The 24,631-nt window shown below is 36.4% G+C and overlaps 4 protein-coding genes across 6 annotated transcripts; 3 read left to right on the forward strand and 1 right to left on the reverse strand.

Annotated features, from left to right (window-relative positions):
* Window positions 1-5,688: 5,688 nt before the first annotated feature.
* LOC106361950 (tetratricopeptide repeat protein 38) lies at window positions 5,689-9,121 on the forward strand. 3 transcript variants are annotated; one of them, XR_001272996.3, is made up of 16 exons: window positions 5,689-5,883; window positions 6,323-6,442; window positions 6,543-6,695; window positions 6,783-6,881; window positions 6,975-7,076; window positions 7,170-7,313; window positions 7,399-7,493; window positions 7,562-7,691; window positions 7,793-7,897; window positions 7,974-8,080; window positions 8,154-8,205; window positions 8,298-8,387; window positions 8,459-8,543; window positions 8,623-8,687; window positions 8,800-8,987; window positions 9,027-9,121. XR_001272996.3 is itself a non-coding variant. In XM_048764516.1 (16 exons), exons 5-16 carry the CDS (start codon window positions 6,846-6,848, stop codon window positions 8,893-8,895), a joined length of 1,107 nt encoding a protein of 368 aa, XP_048620473.1. In that variant the 5' UTR covers window positions 5,799-5,883; window positions 5,984-6,028; window positions 6,323-6,442; window positions 6,543-6,695; window positions 6,783-6,845; the 3' UTR covers window positions 8,896-9,121. The 3 variants fall into 3 exon arrangements, 2 of the variants coding, with proteins under 2 accessions (XP_013657216.1, XP_048620473.1); XM_048764516.1 differs by adding an exon at window positions 5,984-6,028 and having other exon boundaries at window positions 5,799-5,883; window positions 8,800-9,121; XM_013801762.3 differs by having other exon boundaries at window positions 8,800-9,121.
* A 1,283-nt stretch (window positions 9,122-10,404) lies between these two features.
* LOC106436748 lies at window positions 10,405-11,688 on the forward strand. The gene is made up of 2 exons (XM_013877694.3): window positions 10,405-11,054; window positions 11,138-11,688. The coding sequence occupies exons 1-2, from the start codon at window positions 10,506-10,508 to the stop codon at window positions 11,420-11,422; spliced, it is 834 nt and encodes a 277-aa protein (XP_013733148.1). The 5' UTR covers window positions 10,405-10,505; the 3' UTR covers window positions 11,423-11,688.
* A 625-nt stretch (window positions 11,689-12,313) lies between these two features.
* BNAC08G20270D lies at window positions 12,314-14,497 on the forward strand. Its single transcript, XM_013801758.3, has 4 exons — window positions 12,314-13,104; window positions 13,173-13,318; window positions 13,811-13,876; window positions 13,970-14,497. Exons 1-4 carry the CDS (start codon window positions 12,441-12,443, stop codon window positions 14,327-14,329), a joined length of 1,236 nt encoding a protein of 411 aa, XP_013657212.1. The 5' UTR covers window positions 12,314-12,440; the 3' UTR covers window positions 14,330-14,497.
* A 71-nt stretch (window positions 14,498-14,568) lies between these two features.
* Window positions 14,569-17,602, reverse strand: LOC106361948 (ultraviolet-B receptor UVR8-like). The gene is made up of 7 exons (XM_013801759.3): window positions 17,310-17,602; window positions 17,064-17,219; window positions 16,830-16,988; window positions 16,594-16,752; window positions 16,367-16,498; window positions 16,120-16,284; window positions 14,569-14,915 (listed from the first exon to the last, which is right to left on the reverse strand). The coding sequence occupies exons 1-7, from the start codon at window positions 17,500-17,502 to the stop codon at window positions 14,713-14,715; spliced, it is 1,167 nt and encodes a 388-aa protein (XP_013657213.1). The 5' UTR covers window positions 17,503-17,602; the 3' UTR covers window positions 14,569-14,712.
* Between the last annotated feature and the right edge of the window lie 7,029 nt (window positions 17,603-24,631).

Genomic DNA, 24,631 nt, shown 5'->3' on the forward strand with positions numbered 1-24,631 from the left:
AATACCGAGCCACTGTTGGGAGCCTCCAGTACCTCTCACTCACCCGCCCAGATATTTCTTTCGCTGTCAACAAGATGTATCAGTTCATGCATAAACCAACCGATGAGCATTGGAATGGAGTCAAACGCATTCTTCGGTATCTCGCTGGAACCATGACCACTGGCATCTTCCTCCACAAGCACAACACCCCATCATTGCACGCATATACTGATGCAGATTGGGCGGGAAACAGAGACGACTACACATCAACTGGAGCCTACATTGTTTATTATGGGAAGCACCCCATAGCCTGGTCTTCAAAGAAACAAACCACTGTTGCGCGTTCGTCTACGGAGGCGGAATATCGCTCCATTGCATCTACTGCATCGGAAGTTTGCTGGGTAATCTCATTGATCACCGAACTGGGGCTGAAGCAACTTACTACACCAGCCATCTACTGCGACAACATCGGAGCCACCTATCTTGCAGCTAATCCCGTCTTCCACTCCCGCATGAAACATCTGGCTCTAGACTACCATTTTGTTCGAAACCATGTCCAAGGTGGCCGCATTCGTGTCTCACATGTCACCTCAGCTGATCAGCTTGCCGATGCCCTTACCAAGCCTTTACCTCGTGGCAAACATCAGTCCCTATGCAACAAGATTGGCCTCGCCAAAGGCGGTCCATCTTGAGGGGGGATGTAAGATATAGAAAGGCGATCATCACTTTTAATCATATATTCTCGCATTACTCTCTGTATATAAACATTTATTAATTAGGCTCTCTCTCGATGTATAAAGCTAGAGCACTGCTCTTTGTGAATAATATACAATTTCATATTCATCAGATTGTAGGCTAAAAAGTATTTGTTTTTAACTATAGTTGAGTTCTTCAATATATAATACGAAGCGTGACCAGTAATATTATGGGTCCCATCTTTAGGCAAACATAGGTAACATATGCACAGCTTAGTTAGATTAATACTTTTAAGCGAACCATTGTTTTTTTTCTGAAACATATTTTTAAACCATTGTTGCTCTAGGGTTTGTATCGACATATTTCAGTTATATAGTTTCTTTTAAGATAATTCAAAAAATTTAATCAGTTCTTGGTGTAGTATGGTTTCTCATTTAATTTTTGTATATATCTATCTATAATAATAAAGGAGAGTTTTCTCTTACCTTAGCCCTCCACATCATTTTTCTATATGAGGCATTTCTGGACACGTGGCAGACTAACAATTTTCAGTTTCGAAAGGTTTTGTTATGGCATTTGGGTTTTAAAAATATGTTTTGTTCAGGCCCATTGAAGTGTAGGGTTTACGTCATTTTCTGAACTTGGATTTTTACAGCTCAGCTGCCGACTGATTCAGATGACGTCGCCGATCAACTCTCTGTAACCTCCTCCACTCTCATTAATATGTACTTTAAACCGAGATTTAACGTGATGTACTTTACTCTCAAGCTTTCGATCGAGCTTATGAAATGTAAAAGACGACGGTAAATAGGGTTTTAGCACTAAAAAAGTATCACCAATTTTAGCTAGAACCTCCTACAAATTTTTAAAAAATTCCAATTTACTTCTCATTTTTCCAACTCCATTTTAAACGGTTTAATAATTGATTTAAGTATCTAAAACAACAATGAAGAATATTTCTACTCTGACATAGAAACAATATTGCAAGTTACGTTATTTTAAATTTAATAAAAAAATGGATAGTAAGAATCAAAATAATATAATGGCACGATAGAAAATATATATATATCAAACACATCAAAAACCAAGTTTTAGACAATATAACACCAAGTGTTCTTTTTTTTTCTTTTTCACCAGTGTTCTTTAGATGTAGCAATTCAGAAATAATAAAAATAGAAGATAAAAAATGGAATATGCACATAAATGTAGAAAATGGACAATTGTGTCAGAACATAAATGTAGAAAATGGACAATTGTGTATTTATTGATCTAATAAATTCAAAGTATAAAAAGAAAATTTGAGAATAAATTTGACCAAATAAAAACAAACCATTTAAAATTATAAATATTATCAAAGGATATATTTTCAAAGTGAAAATACAATTAGAAATCAGAAGTCAAAATCTAAACTTACAATATACACAGCAAGGTAAACAAATTAAAACCAAATATGATAAGTTACAAAAAAAATAAAAACCAACATTATGCAAAACAATATATATATGATTGCAATATTTCAGAACATTGTTATAGATATTATTTTTGTTTTTAGATTTTGAAAAATTTAAAATATATATGAATTTAAAATTTTTAAAAATAATTTAAACGGGTTATCGGAACTCAAACCGTATCCGAACCAAAATTTATATCAAACGGTTCTGAAATCTTTAACTCCGAAGACCCGAAATCCGAATAGACCTGTAGCAAACCCGAATGGGTAGCCGAACGTCCATCCCTAATTTCAACTATTAACACTAATAAAGGAAACACAGTTTAACACTAATGGCACCTACTACCAATATCAAATATATCAAATAGCTTACATTTTGAAATCCTATAATCTGCAAATCAAAATAAAAATATTCCTTGCATAAATATAAAACAAAAAAACACATACATTTACATGTTTCTTTTTCCAACATCGATTCTACTTTATGTTTTAAGTTCAACTATATTTACTTTGATGCAACTATCAATTATTTATTCTATTTTTATTGTATTAATCTATGAAAACAATTTATGCTATTTTTCTTTGACCTAAGCAACTACAAAACAAAGTGATACACTATTATTACTAACCACTATCAAATGGATCAGAAAAAACAATTTTAAATTCATTAGAGAATAAAATATACAAACCCGGCGCGTAGCGCCGGAATACCACTAGTAAATTATAAATCAAACTTCGGTGTCCTTTCTAAAATTATTTAATTTTCTTTGCGATTATGATGTTCATATTCTTTGGAATTGTGGGCATCACAGGACATCACTTTGCTTGCGCCGTTGCACGCATGGTAGTGAGCAAGAGCGGACCCACGCTAATGTGTACAAGCCACATGCCTCCGATTGAGATTTCAAGTTGTAAATAATAAGTTAATTGCCTCAATGGCTTTCATTGTTCCCGTTGAGATCCAATATCAGCAGCTCGAGTATACACATTACAATTCTTTCACTTGAGGGATTTTCCAGACTTCTTCATTCCCTCTCAAGATTGTAATTCTACTCTCTAAAGAATTTTCAAGACGACCAAAAGTTTGATGTTTCCCAGGGCCGTTCCTGGCCAAGCGAGATAAAACATTAGTCCGAAGTTCTTAAAATTTTCAAAAATATATATATAAAAACAGGGCCGTGCCTGAGTAAAATCCAATCAAGCATATGCTTGGGGCCTTGAACAATTATATAAATATTAGGGGCCAAATCCTAACAGAAATTACTAAGTGGCTAGGTTGGTTATGTACCTATTAGAAGTAGATAAGGTGCCCAGTTCGATTCTTCCCCATAACATTTTAAATTTTCATAATTTTGAGGGGCCAAATTAATAATTGGGCTTTAGGGCCTAACATTCTCAGGCACGGTCTTGTATAAAAATAGACACTAAATTTGTAAAAAAAAAAATTTAGGTCCCCAAATTATTGAAATTCTTCTTAAACCGTGTATAACTCCTAAAATATCAGAACCGGCCATGTTATCTCCACGGAATAGTACCCACGATCTCTGAAACACAGGATGTTAATAAGCTAAAGGAGCCAAAAGAAAACTTGTCACTAGGCAGATACATACACAAATCTTCTCTAAAATGGAATCTAGAGGTTGTCAATTTGAAATAGCTAATGCAGATTCTTGTAACCATTTTTTTTGGTACAAATGTTAAAAATATGGTTTCATTTCTTTGCCGGGAACTCAAGCATTGTAAATAGTCCGTCCCAGCGCAAATTGAACTCAGGTGATGGTAGTGACAGCCGCAATCCCTTAGTACTAGGCCAACTCGACGTTGGTTGTAACCATTTTTTGTAAAGCTAAAAACAATCTAGATAACAGTTTGGAATCAAAAGTTATTCATTCCGAGAACAAAGTAAGCTTAATGCAATATATCATTAACTCAATGGATGATGGATCTCCACAGAAACGGACCTACATATTCATCTCCCATGAAAAGATAGTATCAGGAGCAGCGAGGAGATCGTATAGGACCACTGTAAACGGGCTACGAAAATAGGCCTATCTAGCCAAGTTATATGGTAATCCTTATACCTGACCTGGTGGCTTTTACTTCTTTGAAAATTATGAAAATATTGTTGTTACTTCAATTTTTTTAAGCGAAATAGTTCTCCCATAGTTTGTTTTGAAGTCGACCTGATTTTCATTCTTAACCCCATAACATCAGAGTCCGTGAACATTTTCATTCGGCTCTTTTTGGCCAAAGATCAAACAATAGATTACATACACCTGATTAAAGAAGGTTCAACTCCAAGCCATTAATCAAAATTTCTAGCAGTTTCGGTCCACGTAACATCACCAAAACAAAGCATTGAGAGTGAGATAGATGCATAATTATCAGTAGTATATGTATTTGTGTTGTGAACCTGTGACGATCTCCTTTAGCTTCATGAGGATGCTGCTCTGTGAAGTTTTGCTTCTCTGGTGGCCATCTCGAGATGAACAAACTAGACAAAAGTAGTTATGCTTGTCTAGTGTTCAAGCGAGTCAACATCGATCATTAAGTGCGCAGCATCATTTTATCTTATATGACTTCGAGTTCGAGATGAACATTAGACAAAAGTTACTAGACGCTTTTTGCATAACTACTTTTGATAGTGGATATGTTGTTATCCAAAATTAGAAACAACTTAACAATTGAGATCTTCTGAACCGCAGGTCAAACTCACTAGTTTACGTGGAAAAGTCAGCCGAGAATTTTAACTGTATTAGGATAATGATTCATGAATCTTTCTGCCTTTAAAGAAAGTAAAAGAGTGATCAAATTACAAACTTAGAGATTGTCACTATCTTGTCGTTTATAAATGCTTTTACACAAAGTGAAGGCAAAAATCTGACGCAGCAGGCTAACAATACGATAAGAATGATCGAGTAAATCTGACATCTCATGATAACCAAATTGAAAGAAAATAAAGATAAGGAGACGTAACTTAAATATACTATAAAGATCTTTTGGTCTGGCCATAACATCAAGGTAACTATATAGCTGACGTTACACTATTATCCAAACGGGTTTGAGCAGATAGAACATGACCTCGTGCTAATTTTTTTTTTTTGTTAATATTAGGCTATTAGCGTTCGAACGCTACATATATATTATCCTGAAAAGTCTGAAATTTATGTCCATAACTATTCATATATCCAAAGTAATTTTTTTAATTGATTTAATATAAATTTTCGTCCAAAATTAATTTGAATCTGGAACACAAAAATAATATTAAATCAAGATTCAAATTAATTTTGGACGAAAAATTATATACAAGAGTAATATTATTGTATATAATATAGATAATTCAATAAAAAATAACTTGTTTACAGAATAAACTATATAATATGGATAAAAGGAATACTTCCATGTATACACATGATGTGCTGGAGATTGGGTTGCTTTAGAATTTGGATAGTGTACGGATTCATGGTATCATTTCGCAAGTAATTTTTTTTTTGTAATAGTCCTCCTTATTCCTAAGTTTTATTAATATAAAACTTTTTATACACTACTTAAAGAAATATTCAAAAGAAAATACAATTTCCTTCGTGTCTATCCACAAGTTATGCCACCTTTCTCTGCCGATATTCTAAGTCAATAAATACCTAACGGATCTTCTCAAGTTTCTGCAAAATCCAGTTTTTGTTTAATCCTGTTGATTGATCAAAATGAAGGCTTCATATTGTGTTAGTCAGAACTTGTCCATGTCTTTGAAATGCATGGTAAGTGACCTTTCTTCGATTGCGATGTCGTTCTGTATTTTGGAAAATTCATCTGCCTTCTTATTGTTCTTTTAACGTTCGGGTTATACGAAAATAACAGATGCATGCATAATATATGCACGACCAGCCAATATAGCTTATACAGGTGTGATTAGTAACCCTTTATTGAAATGAACACTAACCGTTTTATCTCTTACATTTTTCATTATATGTAACCTTATATAGCTCTTTTTTTACTGTTTAAATATTTTTACCGTATAAAATCACCAATCGGAAATAATTTATTTGACGGAGTCTTGTAACTTGTCACACAAGAAAACAAAAACCCTTGGAACATATGATCACTCTGTTTAGAGAATTCTGTCTTTTTTCTTTACCAATCTGTTATGTATCGGTTAACCTCACGCGTGAACTCTGTTTCATATCTCCGGTACAACAGAAAGAAGATGAAAGTCAGATTCATAAGTACAGAAAAGGAAGCAGATATGTTTGGTGGGGTTATGAGGTCAACACCTCTTCAGATGATTGCATCGCTGCCATTAACTCCTATTCTCACCAGGTTCATCTATCTTTTCTACAGTAGGGTTGTACTTTCCTACCGTTTCTCTTTTATGTCAGTCCCGTTTTGGTTTTTTGACATTGTTGTATGTCTGATGAAGGTTCTTGGCTATGGAAGAGAGAAGAAGGTGATTCTAGAAGCTCCATTGTATGATAAAGATTGTGTTTTGGGCAACGTTTTGGCTGCCCATTGCCTTATCTCTTCTGACGTTTCCAGAGCCAAAACCTATGCTAAAGCTGCAGAATCTCATCTTGTAAGCTCGCTCTATCTTGTTATCTACCCCTTATAGTGTCTAGTTTAGTGTCGTTTGAGCTCTAAAATTCATTGGTTTTACTTTTAGGGAAAAGCTACACCGTATGAGAAAGCAGTTTTCAAGGCTGTTAATTACTTGATATCTGATCATATGGACGAAGACGTGGCTTTGGAGTTACACTCTAAGGTTAGGATGTTTCTTGGCTTCTGGTTCTTCGTAGTCCTGCTTGATCTCCTAGCCGTTATTCTAACTCTCATGTAAACTCTTTATATTTTGCAGTTATTGAAAAAGTTTCCCAAAGATTTGCTATCTTGGAAGAGAGTAGAGATTCTCTGTTTCTACATGGGTCGACCTGATCTCTCTTTGCCTCTGTTTAAGAAGGTGCCTCACATGTTGATCATATTGATGGTTACTGCATGGTTAACATTTTAATTACTTTGTCATCATTATCTGTTGTTTTACTTCACTTGGTAGATTATACCGGAGAATCGAGACCAAGACTATGTTTTCGGTATGCTTGCCTTTCCCTTATTGGAGCTTGGACATTTAGCAGAAGCTGAGAAAGCGGCTAGGAAAGGATATGAGATCAACAAAAACGACTCTTGGGCTCATCATTGCGTGAGTTCCACGTTTATTACCCAAGTCTTTTGGTAATATTTCCTTTTATCCATATGCAAGCTTACATTTGTGTATGTTTGAGCAGTTGTGTCATGTTCTTCAAACTGAATGTCGTTTCAAGGAAGCAGTAGAGTTCATGGAAGGATGCGCAGCTTCATGGGATTCTTGCTCTTCCTTAAGGTATAAAAATCATTTTCAAATTACTTAGAAACATCTTCTGATCATCTACTAAATAAATATATAAATAGGTATTCGCATAATTGGTGGCATGTAGCTGTTTGTTACTTGGAAGGAGGGTCACCCCTAAGTAAGGTACAAGAAATATATGATCATCAAATGTGTAAAGAACTGGAGAAAGAAGATGCTGTTGCTACAGATGTAAGTATCCCTTATCATGTGTCTTCCCCTTTTAAATAATGGAACATGGTACTTCCATAATAAGCAATATAATGTCTTATACATGTAATACTGAACTTCAGGTTTATATGGATGCTCTCGGTTTGTTGTTACGCTTGGACACACGCGATAAACAAGATGAGTTTTTAGACAGACTAAAGATCCTAGCAAACTGCTTGACTGATGAAGTAAGTAATCCATCTATATGTTTGCCTTGCATTTATTTGCACTTCTTACAAAGTTTGCGTGATTTCAATTGTTCAGGGAATGTGGTATCGGGAGTGGCTCTTTGATATTACAATAATTTGGGCATTGAGTAAAGTTGGAAACACTACACAGGCACATGTATTGCTCGAGGGCCTCAAGTCCCGGTTAGTTCTTCTTTCTCTTTTGTGACATTTTTCAAATGAAATTTTTGTTTCTTAACTCATCTAATTCTAACAGAACATCTAAGATGAGCAAGAAGAAACAACAGTTGATGCAGAAAGCCATCCAGGTCAGTTCTTATTGATACTGACTTATAAACTATATGACACTACTTGAATTCTTTTATCATATCATAAGATCGCTTTTCTTAATTTAAATCAGGTTGCTGAAGCTGTTTATGAATATGGGAAAGGCAACTACAAAAAAGCTCTAGAACTGCTCGGTCCAGACTTTGACGCTGCTGACTATAAGGTAATGCATGTTCTTGCACTTATTGAAGAAAATACAGCAAAATGATTTTACCTCTTTCGTGTTCAAAATAGGTGATTGGAGCATCGGATTTACAGATGGATGTTTTTAATGAAATATGGTACAAACTGTTGTTACTCAACGGCAAAACTTCTAGTGGTACACTCACGAAAACACTTTTCTTCAGCTTGTTTTTTCCCCTTTACAAAGCTAACTCTGCGTTTTAAACACATTGCAGCGATTAAAGTACTGGAGAAGAGGATCAGACAGAGAGATGGCGCTCCTTTCTTGTGGCGTTTGCTGGTATTCTTTAAGTCACTTTATATGTGCATAACTATTGATTCAGGATACTTTTATACGTCTACATGGAATGATTTGTTTTTACGGTTTATGAAACGTTGATGTGCTGTAACAGGAGAAGAGTTACGCTATGGAAGGCAATACAGAAGCTGTCATAACTGCGTGTGAGAAAGCCAAGGCGTTGGAAGCTTCATATTTCAAGTTTGATTGATTGAACCAAAAGAAAAAACAGCATCGTCCTGTCATCCTTTTGACATGCTTTTGCACTCTGTTACAATAATTTAACTCGTTATGGTCATATAGGTCAATGTAAAAATTGACCTTAAAGTTATGGTCATATAGGTCAATGTAAAAATTGACCTTAAACATTCTATGTAAATTTGGTTCATAAAAGACTAATAGACGTTCACGTAAGATTACAGGATTCAAATTGTCAATATGTAAGTTTTGTATTACTTTTTTCAGCAACATAAATAGACTCAAGGATCTGCTAACTAAATAGAGGAACTCTGTGTCTTTATGGACAAAATAGGACGATTGACTTCGTACACCGCGTGCAAAAGTGTCCCGCCTTTGTATTATGAATCCTGGGAATATGCCGGAGATGATGATTTTTTCAGTATGATGCATCACTAAGAACTTCCAAATGTCATTAGTTTGTGATTAATAGAAAAACAAATAGTGCTAAGACTTGTTAGTAATTTTTAAATAACTGTCACTGGACATGTTTCTTCATTTCATTTGAGAAATTTTTGATTTGAATTTTTTTTTTAAAATTAACAAAAAAAAATCATGGGGAAATAGTGACATTTTTTGAAATAATGTTAAATTTATTCAAATTAAAAAGTTATTAATATATTGCACAAAAAAATACCACATATACTTATAAAAAATTTATTTGAATAAATTTAACATTCTTTCAAAAAAAATTACTTCATCCGTTTCACAATACTTGATGTTTTAGAAGATTTGTGTTGTTTTATAATAGATGATGTTTTGATATTTTAATGTTATTTTTAATTTTATTGGGAACTGTGTAGCCAATTAGATATTATAATCATTTATGTAATTGGTTGAATGATATTTAAATTATATTTTAAAACTACTTTTTAGAAAAAAATAAATTTCTTAATCTTTGTGCATTGAGTTAAAATATCATGTATTGTGAAAATGAGGGAGTATAACCTTACTGAAAATTTATTTATATTATATGTTATATATGATTTTTATCAAATACATATTAACTCTATTTTGCTTCTTCTCAGATATAACTCCCAAGTTCAAAAGTTATAAAACATTAGAATATAATTTATAAATTTTAATCTTGGAAAGTAAAAGAAATGTTAATATTCTGATTTTGGTCTGGAACACAGGCTAAAATATAGTTGGTGTCTTGGGATTCTCGCCACTGACTCTTTGTCATGATTGGAAGTTTGCAAATCCAGAAAATGTAACATTGTGCATGCATGTGTGCTACTTTGAAATCGTGAGACTCGTTATAAAGACGTGAAGCAACCAACACGTTCTAAACGCTAACAGAACATGCTATCATATTGTGCTGACGTCGAAACTAAAACGCGGTAATATCCAGTCGGCAAAGTCTGACATTTCCAGTTTACTTTACAACACTAACCAGTCCCGTGTCCGTGCGTGTCCGCTTAACCACAAAAGCCCATACACGTATAAATACACAGACCACATCTTCACTTCTTCTTACATATATATTCCCCACTCATTAATTTTTTTTTTTAACAGAAGACGAGCAGCTTCAGCCAAAAGGAGAAGACAAGTAGCTTCGACCAAAACGAAACAGCATCAGCAATGGAGTTTTTCCAGAAAGCTAAAGCTATTCGAATGCGTAACAGCCACAACAAGTATCTATCAGCAGACGACGACGGAGAAACAGTGACTCAAAACAGAAACGGTTCAACCAAAAACGCTCAGTGGACCGTCGAACCGGTTCCCGATTCATACACTGTAATCCGTCTTAAAAGCTGTTACGGTAAATACCTAACCGCTTCAAACGAGCGGTTCTTGCTCGGAGGCACGGGGAAGAAGGTGGTTCAGTTAAAACCGAGTGGACCCGACTCGTCTGTTGAGTGGGAACCGGTGAGAGAAGGCTCCAAGATCAAGCTCAAGACGAGATACGGTAACTATCTAAAAGCTAACGGTGGTCTTCCTCCGTGGAGAAACTCCGTCACGCACGATAATCTTCATTTGTCGGCTACTCATGATTCCATCTCGTGGGATGTTGATGTTGTTGAGTTCCTGATCAATCCTCAAGTGACGGCGGAGACAGAGCAGCCTCTGGAGCATAGGAGGACATCACATTCGAGAACGTCCTCTCTTTCACTGAGATGTGATCAAAGTGTGAGTTCTTTTTTTATAATTATAAAAACACCCTCACAATTGGTTTAAATTACAATCTTGACACGAGTTTTGATTTTGATTAGTCGGTTGTGTATCCACCAAAATCGGGTGGGAGAACGATTTACTACCATATAGTTGATGATGAAGGACACGTGGGAGATGAATCAACCGTTGGATATGCTTGCACATTTAAAGGGAACAGCGTGGCCGAGCTAACTCAGACGCTGCGAGAAGAAACGTGCTTGGTGGATGCTGTGGTGTGCACTCGCAGTCCATTAGATGGCAAGCTGTTTCCCCTCTGTTTGCAACTTCCTCCTAACAGTGGAACATTGCATGTCGTTTTAGTACCTTTCTGTGCTAGCATCTAGACGTGAAGTAGAAAAAGAATCTACCAGGGTCAAAATTTACATATGCAAAATTACTCAACTAATGAAGGTGGTCAGACCATGAGAATTTAAACAATTAATCAAAATATATAACAATTATATGCATATATTATATCAAATTCAAAATTTCACAGGGGTCAAACTGACCCATGTGATCCTTCGTTGGCTCCGCCACTGAGTATTAGTATCCCATATTGTTGTAAATGTAATGTTTTCCTAGTAAGCAGTTGCAATCGTTTTTATTCTCATTATCTGCTTGAAGCTCTCTCACCATATTCAGTTATGACATTAGAAATGAGTGATTGGCTTCTTGTGTAGTGGAGCATTATGATATGAACCTTGTAGGAAGTCTAGAAGATAATCAGAGTTGGTAGCTGGTATACAAGACTCGTGGTACTTGAGCATTGCTTGCTCTTTAGTAAGAGTTGATATAACAAATACAAATATTCACAAATGAAGTCCATATGCGAGCATCACTAACCTGAAAAAATCAAATAGCACAATACTAATGACCTTAGTCAGTATTCACTATGCATCAGTCCACCTTAAAGTGGGTTGTCAAACCTATCCCTTTGGAGACGTATCCTTTTTTTTTGTCCAGTTGTATAACGTTCTGTCTTCTTCATCTGTAAGAAAATAAATTTGCATGATCTGTGTGTACTTTCGTTTGTTATTTCCAAGAACCTCCTAAACTGATAAAAAATCATTAAAAATATCTAATCCGCGACAAATAGTTTAGAAAAAATCTCAAAGTGTAACCGAATAATTGAAAATGAGATTGCTCCGATAAATAACACTGTATTAAAATATTAATCTAGAAATTAGGACTAATCAATCTATCAAAATTATCCAATCTATAAATAAGAACTCAATAACCAGACGCTTCAACTTATCCCCATCTCTCTCTCAAAAAAAAAAAACCCTAACCGTCTCATTTTCTCCAACGCCGCTGTTCAACGGTGGTGACTCTCCTCACTCGTTTAAACCGATCTCCAACACCATGGCTACTACTACCGCTACCTCAGACGCCGGAGAAGGACCAGTGATGGCCCTCATCAACAAACGCCTCCGCGCCCTCCGCAAGAAACTCAACCGAATCGCCCAAATGGAAGAATCGATCTCCCAGGGCAAAACCCTAAACAAGGAGCAGCAAGAAGTCCTCCGCTCCAAACCCTCCGTCCTCGTCCTCATCGAAGAGCTCGACAAGCTCCGCAATCCCCTCTCCAACGCCGTCTCCGAAGAAATCGCCCTCGCCACGACTCACCACAACGCTCCCTCCTCCGATCAAAACACCACGGTGGCGGTGGCCCCGGAGGAGAAGGAGAAGGAGAAGGAGGTCGAGAAGCTGGAGGATTTGGTGAATCTGTTGTACTTTGGCTCGCTCTTCGACGTGAAGTCGCAGAACGAGCTCGCGTCGATTATGATGACGAGGACGCACGAGAGAGGGTGCTGTTTGGTGTACGATACGGTTACGGATGAGTCCACCGCGGATCTGCTTTGTGATAAAGATCTGGACTTGATCTCGCGACTTTGGAGTATGATGGTGTCTAGGCCTGCGGATTCGAGTTTGTCTCATAAGAACGCTTTGGAGCGTTGCGTTGAGCATGCGAAGCTGTGGTTGGCTAACTCGGATCAGCCGATTGCTTCCAACTGTGAAGTTTCGTGTAAGAAAAAATACCAACTTTGTTTTTGAGTTTTGGTTTCTAGTTATTGAGGTTTTCGTGTGTTTCAGATGCTACCTTGAGAGAAAAGGTGAAGAAGATTATGGGTTCTAATTACTTCACTATTACCCCGGAGATGGTAGTGGCGCCCGTTGAAGCAACGGCTGAAGCTGGTAGCTACGGTTCTTTCCAAGTCGCTGCTGACAGTGAGCAAAAGGTATTCACATTTTTAGTGTATATGATTCATGGCTTTGTGAATGCGAAGCTCTAACTTGATCTGAATGAGGAGATTAGTGATCTCCTTTCTCTAGTTGGGGTGAGATGAAGTTTCATTTGTGAAGGAGTCAGTCTGTATCGGATTCAATCGCGAGAGTGAGATGTGGCATGAGAACATCAGTAAGCTAAGTTGTTTTGTTAGGATAGAGAAGTATATATCTTAAGTTGCTTGTTTGGCTGTTACAAGTGTTGTTTTGGTTTTAGAGAACACCGAAAGAACACTTCATCCTGGCTAGAATTGTGTTCTACTATATGCTTCTGGTTTATTCATGCGAGTGGTGGTGATTACAAATCGTTACAATATTTGTCTTCACTATATTGATTATGGAATGTTGAGACTTGTTTCTGAGTGTCTAGTTATGTGCTGTTGAGAACACACAATCTATTCCTTTGTGTTCTTTCGAGCAAGACTGATGTTCGCTGTTGTTTGCAGGAAGAAGACGCATCAAACTTTAAAGAACAAGAATCTTACGTTAACGATCAATCTGAGCAACCAAAGGTAATCTTGCGAAATGCGAATCCTTAAAAGTATCTTTAAACCGATTGTTTGAGGCTGAATCTGATGATTTTATTTATCTATTTGGGTTTGAAGGATGAGTCAGTAGTGACGGAAGGAGAGGTGGTTCAAGGACAGCAGGAACAAGGCTACACTCAGGTGGAAGGAGGGAGGTCAAAGAGAGATTACCAGCAGCAACAGTATGTGCCACGAGGATTCCACCAGAACCAGAGAGGTCATCGAGGTGCTAGAAGAGGCCATTCCAATGCCCCCCTGGGAGGTCGTGGTGGTGGTGGCGGATACTCAAACGGGCGGTATGAATCTTATGATAATTCAGGTGGAAACGGTTACCAAAGGAGCCACTACAACAACAGAGGAAGGGGACGTGGTGGTGGAGGAAATGGCCATTCATACAACAACAACCACCAAGACTCTGATGTTAGTGTTGCGTCTTAGCTTTGCTGCCTCTTTATGGCTTTTGAGTGCGTCTCTCTATGTTTTCCGCTATAACTCATATATAAGCCTTGTCTCGGGTTTGGAACTTTAATCAAATGGCGTTCTTTTGTTATGTATGAACTTTTGTTTTTGTCTTTTGTGGCCATCAAAATGCTCCTTTCTTTTTCTCTTCACGAGAGCCATTACATATTCATCCAAACAGCAGAGTAACAATTAGCGTATGAAACGTAGCTTGTAGATAGTCAAAAATCTGTATATCTCAAATTTTCCATCACTGTAATGATACAAAACCCATTATGTTCATCTGACGAGAATCATGCAAACAGTTGAGTTCTTGCACTGTATAAATGTTACACACATTAGTTTATATAGTACATCCATTTTTATGATGAAGTTGGCGAAGAAGAAAGCTGTTGTTTTCGCCTTACAACATAGGTAAATCCACTTCCGCAATATACGTTGGTCTCTTTAGTCTGCAGGTCTCCACTTCCTAAGCTCACCAGTTGAGGATTGGTCTGATCATTGGTGTCTCCATGACCTAGCTGGCCATGTTCACCCCATCCCCATGTCTGAACTTCTCCACTCTCTGCAAGGCAATATACACAGGTTGTTTGTTTATAAACTGAGAAAGCCTGAAGAACAAAGAGATGAAATGTCTCCCTCCCTCCGGGAAAATGAGCATTTAATTCCCGAAGTATTTGAAATCGGCAGTTTTAATACTCAAGTATTGCTTGCGCATACTTATTCCCCAACTAATAGTTGACTGCGCAAAATTGAGAACAAAATAGTCAACTGTTAACTGATGAACGAAAAAATAACGGTTTTCGTCAACTTTTTAACGGTGGAATATTTTAATCATGATTTTGCGCAGTCAATGATTAGTTGGAGAACAAATATGCGCATATAATACTTGAGTATTTAATTTGCCGATTAAAAATACTTAAGGAATTAAAAACCACACTCTTTTTTTTTTAGAAAATCATAATTTGAAATATTCTCAAGTTAGATATAACCAATATACGAGAGTTTTATCTATTAGACAATTCTATGTTGTACATTGGATCTCTACTTTAGATGATCATATATAATTATATGTACTTTACACATTCATATATTGTATATCAGCAATATAATGCAAATGTAATTATCTTATGTTATTTTTTATGCTTTTATAAACTAAATAAATCTTTTTCCGGGATTAAATATCTTGTATATTATTTCAAATTATGAACCTTTCTAACTATGAATTATTTTAAAAATCATCTAAAGTGATTTAAACATGAAGTACATCAACAATACGATGTAACTGTAATTATTTTGTATTATTTTATATGTCATTGTAAAAAATCAACAATCTATTTCTAAAGGTAAATATCTCGTATAATGATTTTATTTAACTTGAAAATATTTTTACTTATGTGTTTTTTTAAAGGGATTGATGTTAGTGACTTTCAATCTTATACGAAATATAAAGAAAAAAATGAGTTTTTAATTCCTCAAGTATTTTCAATCGGAAAATTAAATATTCAAGTATTATATGCGCATATTTATTCCCCAATTAATCATTGACTGCGCAAAATCATGATTAGAATATTCTACCGTTAAAAAGTTGACGGAAACCGTTATTTTCCGTTCATCAGTTAACCGTTGACTATTTTGTTCCCAATTTTGCGCAGTCAACTATTAGTTGAAGAATAAATATGCACAAGCAATACTTGAGTATTAAAACTGCGGATTTCAAATACTTCGGGAATTAAATGCCCATTTTCCCCCCTCCCTCCCCCATTTACCTGTTACAGCAGCAGAATGCTCAGCTCCTGCTGCAATCTGCAGAACTTCAACTCCATCAAAACCAATAACTTTCTCCAAGAGAGTTTCAGAGGAATCTTCTTGCAACTGTTGCTTCTCGTTTTGTTTATCAAGGGTGTTACCAAGCTTCAACACTTTGCCATCAACTGTTTCAACAAGTCCATCAACAGAGGAATGAGTTCAGTGAGAGCTAATGGAAGTTACTGATGCATCCACAATGGAAATTACAGGTTAGCAGTAAAGCATGATTCCATCCCAAAGCAACTTCTCTGAAAGATTGAGACGAAGGCAAACACTGAGGGGTTTGAACATCAGGGCTGCCGCAGAAGCCTCTTCCCCAGGTGAACAACTCTCCATTAGCTGGTCAAGCACACCAGAAGACATGGTTTAACAATTACATGATTTGAATCAATCAATGAATCTGAGCATGAAGAGAGTCAAAGGATTAACCAAACCAGATATAGCTGCACTGTGATCTCCACTAGCTGCTACACGAACAACCTCAACACCTTCTAGTCCAGAGACAACACATGGAAGATTAACTGATTTTGTTCTGTCTGATGACACACCTAGCTGTCCCCGTTTTCCGGATCCGAATCCGCACACTTGATTCCCTGAAGACCACAAAGACAAATCAAATGAAGAAACAGTTTTTTATCCTCGCAAAACCGTATGAAGAAGATGTTTTTACCTGCGAACAAGACAAGTGAGTGGCGCATACCACAAGCTACCATCTTCACACTCTTATCAACAAAGTAAGAGACTTTAGCTGGAGAGGTGAGTGAGATGTTATCACCATGACCAAGCTGACCAAACGAGCCATTCCCACATGTAAAAAGACAACCAGAATCTACACATACAAACAGACAAGTGAGATCAATCTCTCTCTTTGTGAAATTACAAAACATTTTCATTTTAAGTTGACCTGAAACAAAAGCAGAGTGACTCCATCCGGCTGAAGCTTGAGATATAAAATAGTCGTCGTCAAAGAAAGATAGTGGCTTTGGCAATGAAGTGTTGAGGTTGTCCCCATGTCCTAATTGACCAGAGTTTCCTCTTCCCCATGTGAACACCTTACCACCTGCAAAAGGAAAAAAAAGAGCATACTTTAAATGTTGGATCAGAATATAATAAAGTACTCAAACTGAGTGGAGATTAGGTGTTTACCAACCAGAAGTCAAGGCGATGACGTGGGCGCCGCCACAGGCGAGCATCGAGATGGAAGGAAGTGACGTCAGCGAGAGAAGCTGCGGGAGATGCTCGTCTTGCAGCTTGGAAGTCCCTAACTGGCCGTCCGTGCCTGCGCCCCAGCTCCATACTTCTTCTTCATCAGCCGGAGATGGAGCCTCGTTGAGTTCGGACATTTAGCTGACGGTGGAAATTAGGTTTCTTTGAACTGATGGTTTGGTCGCTGCCTACTTTTGTCTTAGCGACGACATCTGAACTAAACCGGCTGTGAAGTGTTATTATGGTTTTAGTTCTTGTGAAATAAAATTATTTTAATCGGGTTTAAATAATTGTACCGGACGGTTTCCATAATTGGTATCAATTGGTTGCAACCGGTTGATGAAAATATCAAATATAGAGTGCACATTCTATTTCGATCCTGAGCGATAGGCCTGGGCATTTCGGGTATCGGTTCGGTTCGGTTCGGGTATTTCGGATAGTTCGGATAGGGGCTAGAGGATCCATTTAGTACTTGATCTATTTTCGGTTCGGTTCGGTTCGGATAGTTTCGGGTTCGGTTCGGTTCGGATAGTAAATGTAGGAACCGGAAAATATCCGGAAAAAGTTCGGTTCTCATTGGATCCGGTTCGGGTTCGGATAGTTCGGATAGTTCGGATAATTTGGATAAAATATCGGTTATTTAGGGTAAAATATTAAATAATTAGGATGATTTACATAAAATTTTTGGATATTTCGGATTACTTTGGACATTTCGGATAAAACTATCCGGATAGTTTCAGATACTTTCGGGTAGTTTGGATACTTTATAATAATTTAGTTATTCTCAACTATTTTCAGATACTTTTAATAGAATTTTAAATTAACAATATATATTTAGTGATGTTATATGTATATATAATTAATATTTTTATATATTCGGGTACCGGTTCGGTTCTCGGTTCGGTTCCGGTTCGGTTCGGTTATTTCGGATATAAAAATATAAGAACCGTTCGGATATTTGAGGGTATTGGTCCGATTCCGGTTTCGGGTATTTCGGTTCGGTTCCAGTTCAGTTCTTCGGTTCCGGTTATTTTGCCCAGGCCTACTGAGCGATATGACGTCTCGATGAAAGATTAATCTATCTTGCGCAGCCACTCATATAATCAGACCAGGTCCAAATTTTTTTGACAATACTTTAGCTTGTATTTGGGGCCTTTTTCAAAAAAAAAATTAGGGCCCTTGTTTCAATTTTTTTTAAAATTATACACAGAAAAGTTGAGACAGGCCTGATAATCAGACCATACATATAGTGTGATCTTGTATCTCAGTTCATGTAACAACCATGCATTGAGAATTGTTCGCAATTTGAAAAGTACTCTAAGCCAAAATATCTTTCTAAAATCTGATTGTGATTTTCGTTTTTAAGGTTGATGCGACTCTTATTCGGCAAGATGCCACTTGACTTGACATTCAGGTGGTATCTGGTTCGTTACCTTTGATCTTTGCCTATCTCGTGGAAAATCAAGATAAAACAAAAGTTTTGCCCATTCATTGGCTGAAACCTAACATATAATAAGCATGTTCGTGATCGTTGAAGAAATAAAATGATTTTAAATTTTGTTAGCTGATTTTGGAGTCACACATGAAGGTCCTATAATTTTAGATTGTTGATAGTCAAGATGCTTTTTATATTGCAACTAACCGGTTTTCATTGAAAATAAATGTAATAAATTGAAATTGGTTGTTACTCTATTAAGGATGTTATACAAGATGGTTTCATCTACACGAAGAAAGATATTGTTAAAGCTCAACTTGGAGACATGTTTACTAAACACTCACTACAAGAAAACAACGGTATTCTGACGGACATTCCGACGGAAAATGAAATCCTCGGAATATCCCGAGAAATTTCCGAGGAAACACAAAATTTGGTTTCCTCGGAATATACCGACGGAATTCCGAGGAAATATTAATCCGTCGGAATATTCTTATGGAATACCGAGGAAAAATGTATTCCTCAGAAAAAACCGATGAATTCCGAGGATATATTATAGCCGTTAGAGAGCCGTTGGGGAATTTTTAAAATTCCTAGGAAATTCCGACGAACTAGCCGTTTCCGTCGGAATTCCATCGGAATTTCCTCGGTCTGTCGGCAGGATTTCAACTATAAATACAAGCACCCCTCTTCTTCTTCATTCACTCCATATCTTCATCCTCCCTCTTACTCTCTTTACACACGAATTTGATTCATAAAAAACATGAATTCTTCAAATTATTTTCGTTCTTGGATCGATCGACCTCATTTGGATCCGAACACGAGATTGCTTACGGAAGAATACCAATGAGGTATAACCGAATTCATGGGGTTAGTTCACCGAAAACCAGAAGCAAAAACATGTATGTTAAGATGTCCTTGCTCTAATTGTAAAAATAGAAAGGTTATTAAAGAGTGGGATGTTTGGACTCATCTATATTTGAGTGGGTTTACACGAAGTTACAAAATTTGGTATCATCATGGAAAAACTGATTATGAACATGGTAGTACTAGCGAACCTCAGCCAGCGGTTATATTAGAAGAACCAATTAGAACGGATGTAGATTATGGTGTAGGTACTGAGCAGATGGTAAATGATCATTTTAGAGGGGAAGATTTACCCAATGCACAAGCTAGGAGATTTTATGATATGTTGGATGCTGGAAAACAACCATTGTACGAAGGTTGCAGAGATGGTCATTCAGCTTTATCATCTGCTACAAGATTGATGGGCATTAAAACAGATTATAATTTGGCTGAAGACTGTGTGGATGCGATTGCTGATTTTGTAAAAAGTATTCTACCCGAGGATAATGTAGCTCCTGGTTCATACTACGAGGTTCAGAAACTCGTAGCTGGTCTTGGTTTATCATATTAGGTAATAGATGTATGCAGCGACAACAATATGATTTATCGGTATGCATTACAATTGTATAAGAAATGAAATACGGCAAAAAAAATCGATGTTTTGAAACCCCAAACACTAGTTCCTCGGTATTTCCTCGGAATATTCCGACGGAATTCCGAGGAAGATAAGGGTTTCCTCGGAATTCCCTCGGAATATTCCGAAGAAATTCCGAGGAAGTAGGGTTTTTAAACCGAAAACAACGTTTTGCGGTTTGAATAACACTTATATAACCCTTATTAAGTGTCTTAGACTGATTATGAAGTCAAAAATTTGTTCCTAACCCTATAATAAACACTTTTCCGATTGTATGAACGAAATCCCCACAACATAAGAGAAACACTTATACACTTTAATGAACGGTAAAGGGAATACTTACAATTCGTTTTGAAATTTTGTTATTTCATGGTTTATGATCATCTATACAAAGAATCCTCAATGGTATGCATTACAATTGTATAAGAAATGAAATACGGCAAAAAAATCGATGTTTTGAAACCCCAAACACTAGTTCCTCGGTATTTCCTCGGAATATTCCGACGGAATTCCGAGGAAGATAAGGGTTTCCTCGGAATTACCTCGGAATATTCCGAGGAAATTCCGAGGAAGTAGGGTTTTAAACCGAAAGCAACGTTTTGCGGTTTGAATAACACTTATATAACCCTTATTAAGTGTTTTAGACTGATTATGAAGTCAAAAATTTGTTCCTTACCCTATAATAAACATTTTTCCGATTGTATGAACGAAATCCCCACAATATAAGAGAAACACTTATACACTTTAATGAATGGTAAAGGGAATACTTACAATTCGTTTTGAAATTTTGTTATTTCATGGTTTATGATCATATATACAAAGAATCCTCAATGGTATGCATTACAATTGTATAAGAAATGAAATACGGCAAAAAAAATCGATGTTTTGAAACCCCAAACACTAGTTCCTCGGTATTTCCTCGGAATATTCCGACGGAATTCCGACGGATATTTAAGTATCCGTCGGAATTTCCTCGGAATATTTTCATTTAACCGGACAAATATTTCGCGAAAATTGAAATTAGAATTCCGAGGAAATTCTTCCGACGGAAACTATCCGTCGGACCCTAGGTTTTATAACCACGAGCCGTTTCTTCTTCCCCATTTCTCTCTTCTTCCTCTCCGGCTCCTCTCCCTCCTCTCCGGCGATCTCCCCCTTCTCTCCGACGATATCTCCGGCGATCTCCCCCTTCTCTTACACAAATCATGTAAGGATTCTATCCCACTCTCTTAGGTTCTATTTGTTAGGTTTTTGTGTAGATTTGATAGATTTTTGTTAGGGTGATTGGTTAGGATTGTGATTTGGTTGTATAATAGGTTTAGAATTGTGATTTGGTTGAATAATTTATTTTGTTGAATTGATTTAGAATTTTTTTATAAATTTTTTATTTTTTTTGTATTTATATAATCGATTTTTGTATATAAATTCGATTTTTGCGTATAAATTCGATTTTTGTATTTTACAAAACGATTTTTGTATATAAATTCGATTTTTTGGATTTTACAAAACGTTTTTTGTATATAAATTAGATTTTTTGGATTTTACAAAACATTTTTAATATCTATAAAACTTTTTTGTGATTAAAAACTATTATTAGGGATTTAAAAAATATATATATATATATATAATATAAATTTCTATATTTATTAAACATTTTTAATATATTAAAACTATTTTTTGTAATTATTAAACTATTTTTTATTTATTAAAACTATTTTTTGTTTATTAGAACTATTTTTATATATTTATTAAACATTTTTTAATATCTATAAAACTTTTTTTGTGATTAAAAACTATTATTTGGGATTTTTTTTTAAAATATATATATATATATATATATATATATATATTTATATTATATAAATTTCAATATTTATTAAACATTCTTAATATTATTAAAACTATTTTTTGTAATTATTAAACTATTTTTTATTTATTAAAACTATTTTTTGTTTATTAGAACTATTTTTATATATTTATTAAACATTTTTAATATCTATAAAACTTTTTTTGTGATTAAAAACTATTATTTGGGATTTTTTTTTTTAAAAAAAAAATTAATTTATATATTTCTATATTTATTAAATATTTTTTTTTAATTTACAGGTCTCATGATGATTAGACCCGGCCTCGACAGCGTCGTGGTCGTGGTGGTACGGGGAGCCAGTCTCGGGATTCCAGCCATTTTAAGGGTTTCTCTTCGCCCCACAGCTCCTACCATACATCTCCCTCTGCTGCACCCGCTCCTGCTCCTCTCGCTCCCGCTGCTGCACCCGCTCCTGCTCCTCCGGGTCCTCCGGGAGTGATGAGTGTTGCGGAGTTGGTTCGACAGTCCGGTCGTGACCATCTTCCATATCTCACTCCGTATCCACATGGACGGGGTCAAACATGGTAATTAAACATATTTTTTTTCATTAAAATTTGATTCATTATTAACCGTTTGTTCTTTTTATTAGGTTCAACCGATCCGAGAACAGGATCAGCGCGTGGATCAACCGTATGATGTACTCGGCCTTCGACAAGGGACATCCGACTTTCACTGACTTCCCTACCAACAAGCAGCATCTGTGGTTTCGTCAGTTTGCGGTAATTATTCTAATTTTTTACTTATATTTTTAATTTTTAATATAATTTTTCTACTAATTGTGTTTTTTTTTCAGCAAGAATTCAACTGGAATTCCGATGAGACGCTCTTTATCTATCACCACTTCGTCCATAAAGTTATGGACAACTATGGGAAGCAGATCCACGAGTGCAAGAAGAAGTGGGAAATCAACAAGGTTTGTTTTTAATTTATTAAACAATTTTTTAATTTATTAAACTATTTTCTTTTTTTTATTAAAAGGTCTCAAAGTCAATAAACAACACGGTCTGGACGGAGTTGTGTGCGCATTGGGATAAGGAAGAGACGAAAGAAACTTCTTCCACCAACTCCACCAACCGCAGGAGCGACCGTAAAGGGAAGAGCGTCTTCAAGCATAACTTGGGTGCTCAATCTATTGCCTCTCTGGGAGATCGCATGGTAAGTTCAGTCACTTTTTCTTCAATTATTTAAGTTTTGAAATTTTATTTTTTGTTCATTTCTTCTAATTTCTAATGTTTCTTTAATTTATGTTTTTTCAAGGCGGAAGAAAATGATGGCGAGCCGGTTGATGATCTCGCCCTAATGAAGATGGCGTATACCAACAAGAAGACCGGCCATATTGATGACGGTCTTGTGAGGGAAGTGGTCACCCTGGTCCAAACTCAGGTGTAAGACGAAGTGTCTCAGCTTCAATCCGAGGATGACGCTTCGACGGCTTCGACCAACTTGTCCCGGTTTTGAATCAACGAAATCGTTGAATCCGTAAGTTCTTTTTTTTTTAAAGTTGAATTCATTTATTTCTTGATTTAAATTTGGCTATTTTCTATTTCAGTCGGTTCCAAAGAAGAAGGGACGTTTGGTCGGTTTGGGTCGTCGCACCCGGTCGGTTCCTCCTTCTTCTGCACCACCGCCCTTTGTTGATCTAGAAGTACTTACGGCTCAGTTGAAGGACAAAGATGATCGCATATCTTTGTTGGAGACCCAGATGGCGGCTCAACAGGCGGGCTATGAGGCACAGAGGAGGTTGAACCAGCAAATGATGGAGATGGTGCAGAGGATGTACCCGAACGAGGTGTTCCCGGACGTGCCAGACCGGTAGTTTTTTTTTTTTTTTTCAAAAACTCGGAATGTTTTATTTTTATTTGTACAACTTTGAATATTAACTAATATGATTTCAATTTTAATTTTAATTTTATATTTTCGAATTTAAATTTCAAAAATTTTATTTTTTAAAAAAAATTAATTTTTTTTAAATTCCGAGGAAAAGAACCCTCGGAATATACCTAGGGACATGTTCCTCGGAATATACCGAGGGACTCATTCCTCGGAATATACCGAGGGACTCATTCCTCGGAATATACCGAGGGACTTGTTCCTCAGAATTTTCTGAGGGTTCATTTCCTCGGAAATTCCCGATGAAAATTCCGAGGAACGTTTCGTCGGAACTTCCGAGGTAAATTCCGAGGAAGTTCTCCCTCGGTATATTCCGAGGAGCTTTCCGACGAACTGGTGGTCCTCGGAGTTTCTTCGGAAATTTGTTTCCTCGGAATTCCGTCGGAAAATTCCGAGGGATTTCCGAGGAAAAGTGAATTTCCGAGGAGTTATTTCCGAAGACTTGTTTCGTCGGTATGTCGTCGGAATAACGTTATTCCGAAGACATACCAACGATTTTTTCCCTCAGTATATCGCTGTTTTCTTGTAGTGACAAGGTCGTCATTAATTTCAGTTTCTTATTGGTAAGTTTGCAATCCATACATTCAAAGTCTC

The sequence above is a fragment of the Brassica napus genome, chromosome C8 (genome assembly GCF_020379485.1).
Source record: "Brassica napus cultivar Da-Ae chromosome C8, Da-Ae, whole genome shotgun sequence".
In the NCBI taxonomy this organism is placed as follows: Eukaryota; Viridiplantae; Streptophyta; class Magnoliopsida; order Brassicales; family Brassicaceae; genus Brassica; species Brassica napus.

Coding starts and splice junctions, on each gene's coding strand:
- LOC106361950 (XM_013801762.3), top strand. CDS start 5,830: ATGAAGGCTTCATATTGTGTTAGTCAGAACTTGTCCATGTCTTTGAAA. Junction 7,898..7,973: donor CAAACTGCTTGACTGATGAA/GTAAGTAATCCA, acceptor TCAATTGTTCAG/GGAATGTGGTATCGGGAGTG. Junction 8,388..8,458: donor TTGACGCTGCTGACTATAAG/GTAATGCATGTT, acceptor TGTTCAAAATAG/GTGATTGGAGCATCGGATTT.
- LOC106436748 (XM_013877694.3), top strand. CDS start 10,506: ATGGAGTTTTTCCAGAAAGCTAAAGCTATTCGAATGCGTAACAGCCAC. Junction 11,055..11,137: donor CACTGAGATGTGATCAAAGT/GTGAGTTCTTTT, acceptor GATTTTGATTAG/TCGGTTGTGTATCCACCAAA.
- BNAC08G20270D (XM_013801758.3), top strand. CDS start 12,441: ATGGCTACTACTACCGCTACCTCAGACGCCGGAGAAGGACCAGTGATG. Junction 13,105..13,172: donor TTCCAACTGTGAAGTTTCGT/GTAAGAAAAAAT, acceptor CGTGTGTTTCAG/ATGCTACCTTGAGAGAAAAG. Junction 13,319..13,810: donor CTGCTGACAGTGAGCAAAAG/GTATTCACATTT, acceptor TGTTGTTTGCAG/GAAGAAGACGCATCAAACTT.
- LOC106361948 (XM_013801759.3), bottom strand. CDS start 17,502: ATGTCCGAACTCAACGAGGCTCCATCTCCGGCTGATGAAGAAGAAGTA. Junction 17,220..17,309: donor CGTCATCGCCTTGACTTCTG/GTTGGTAAACAC, acceptor TTCCTTTTGCAG/GTGGTAAGGTGTTCACATGG. Junction 16,285..16,366: donor TCATGCTTTACTGCTAACCT/GTAATTTCCATT, acceptor TTGTTGAAACAG/TTGATGGCAAAGTGTTGAAG.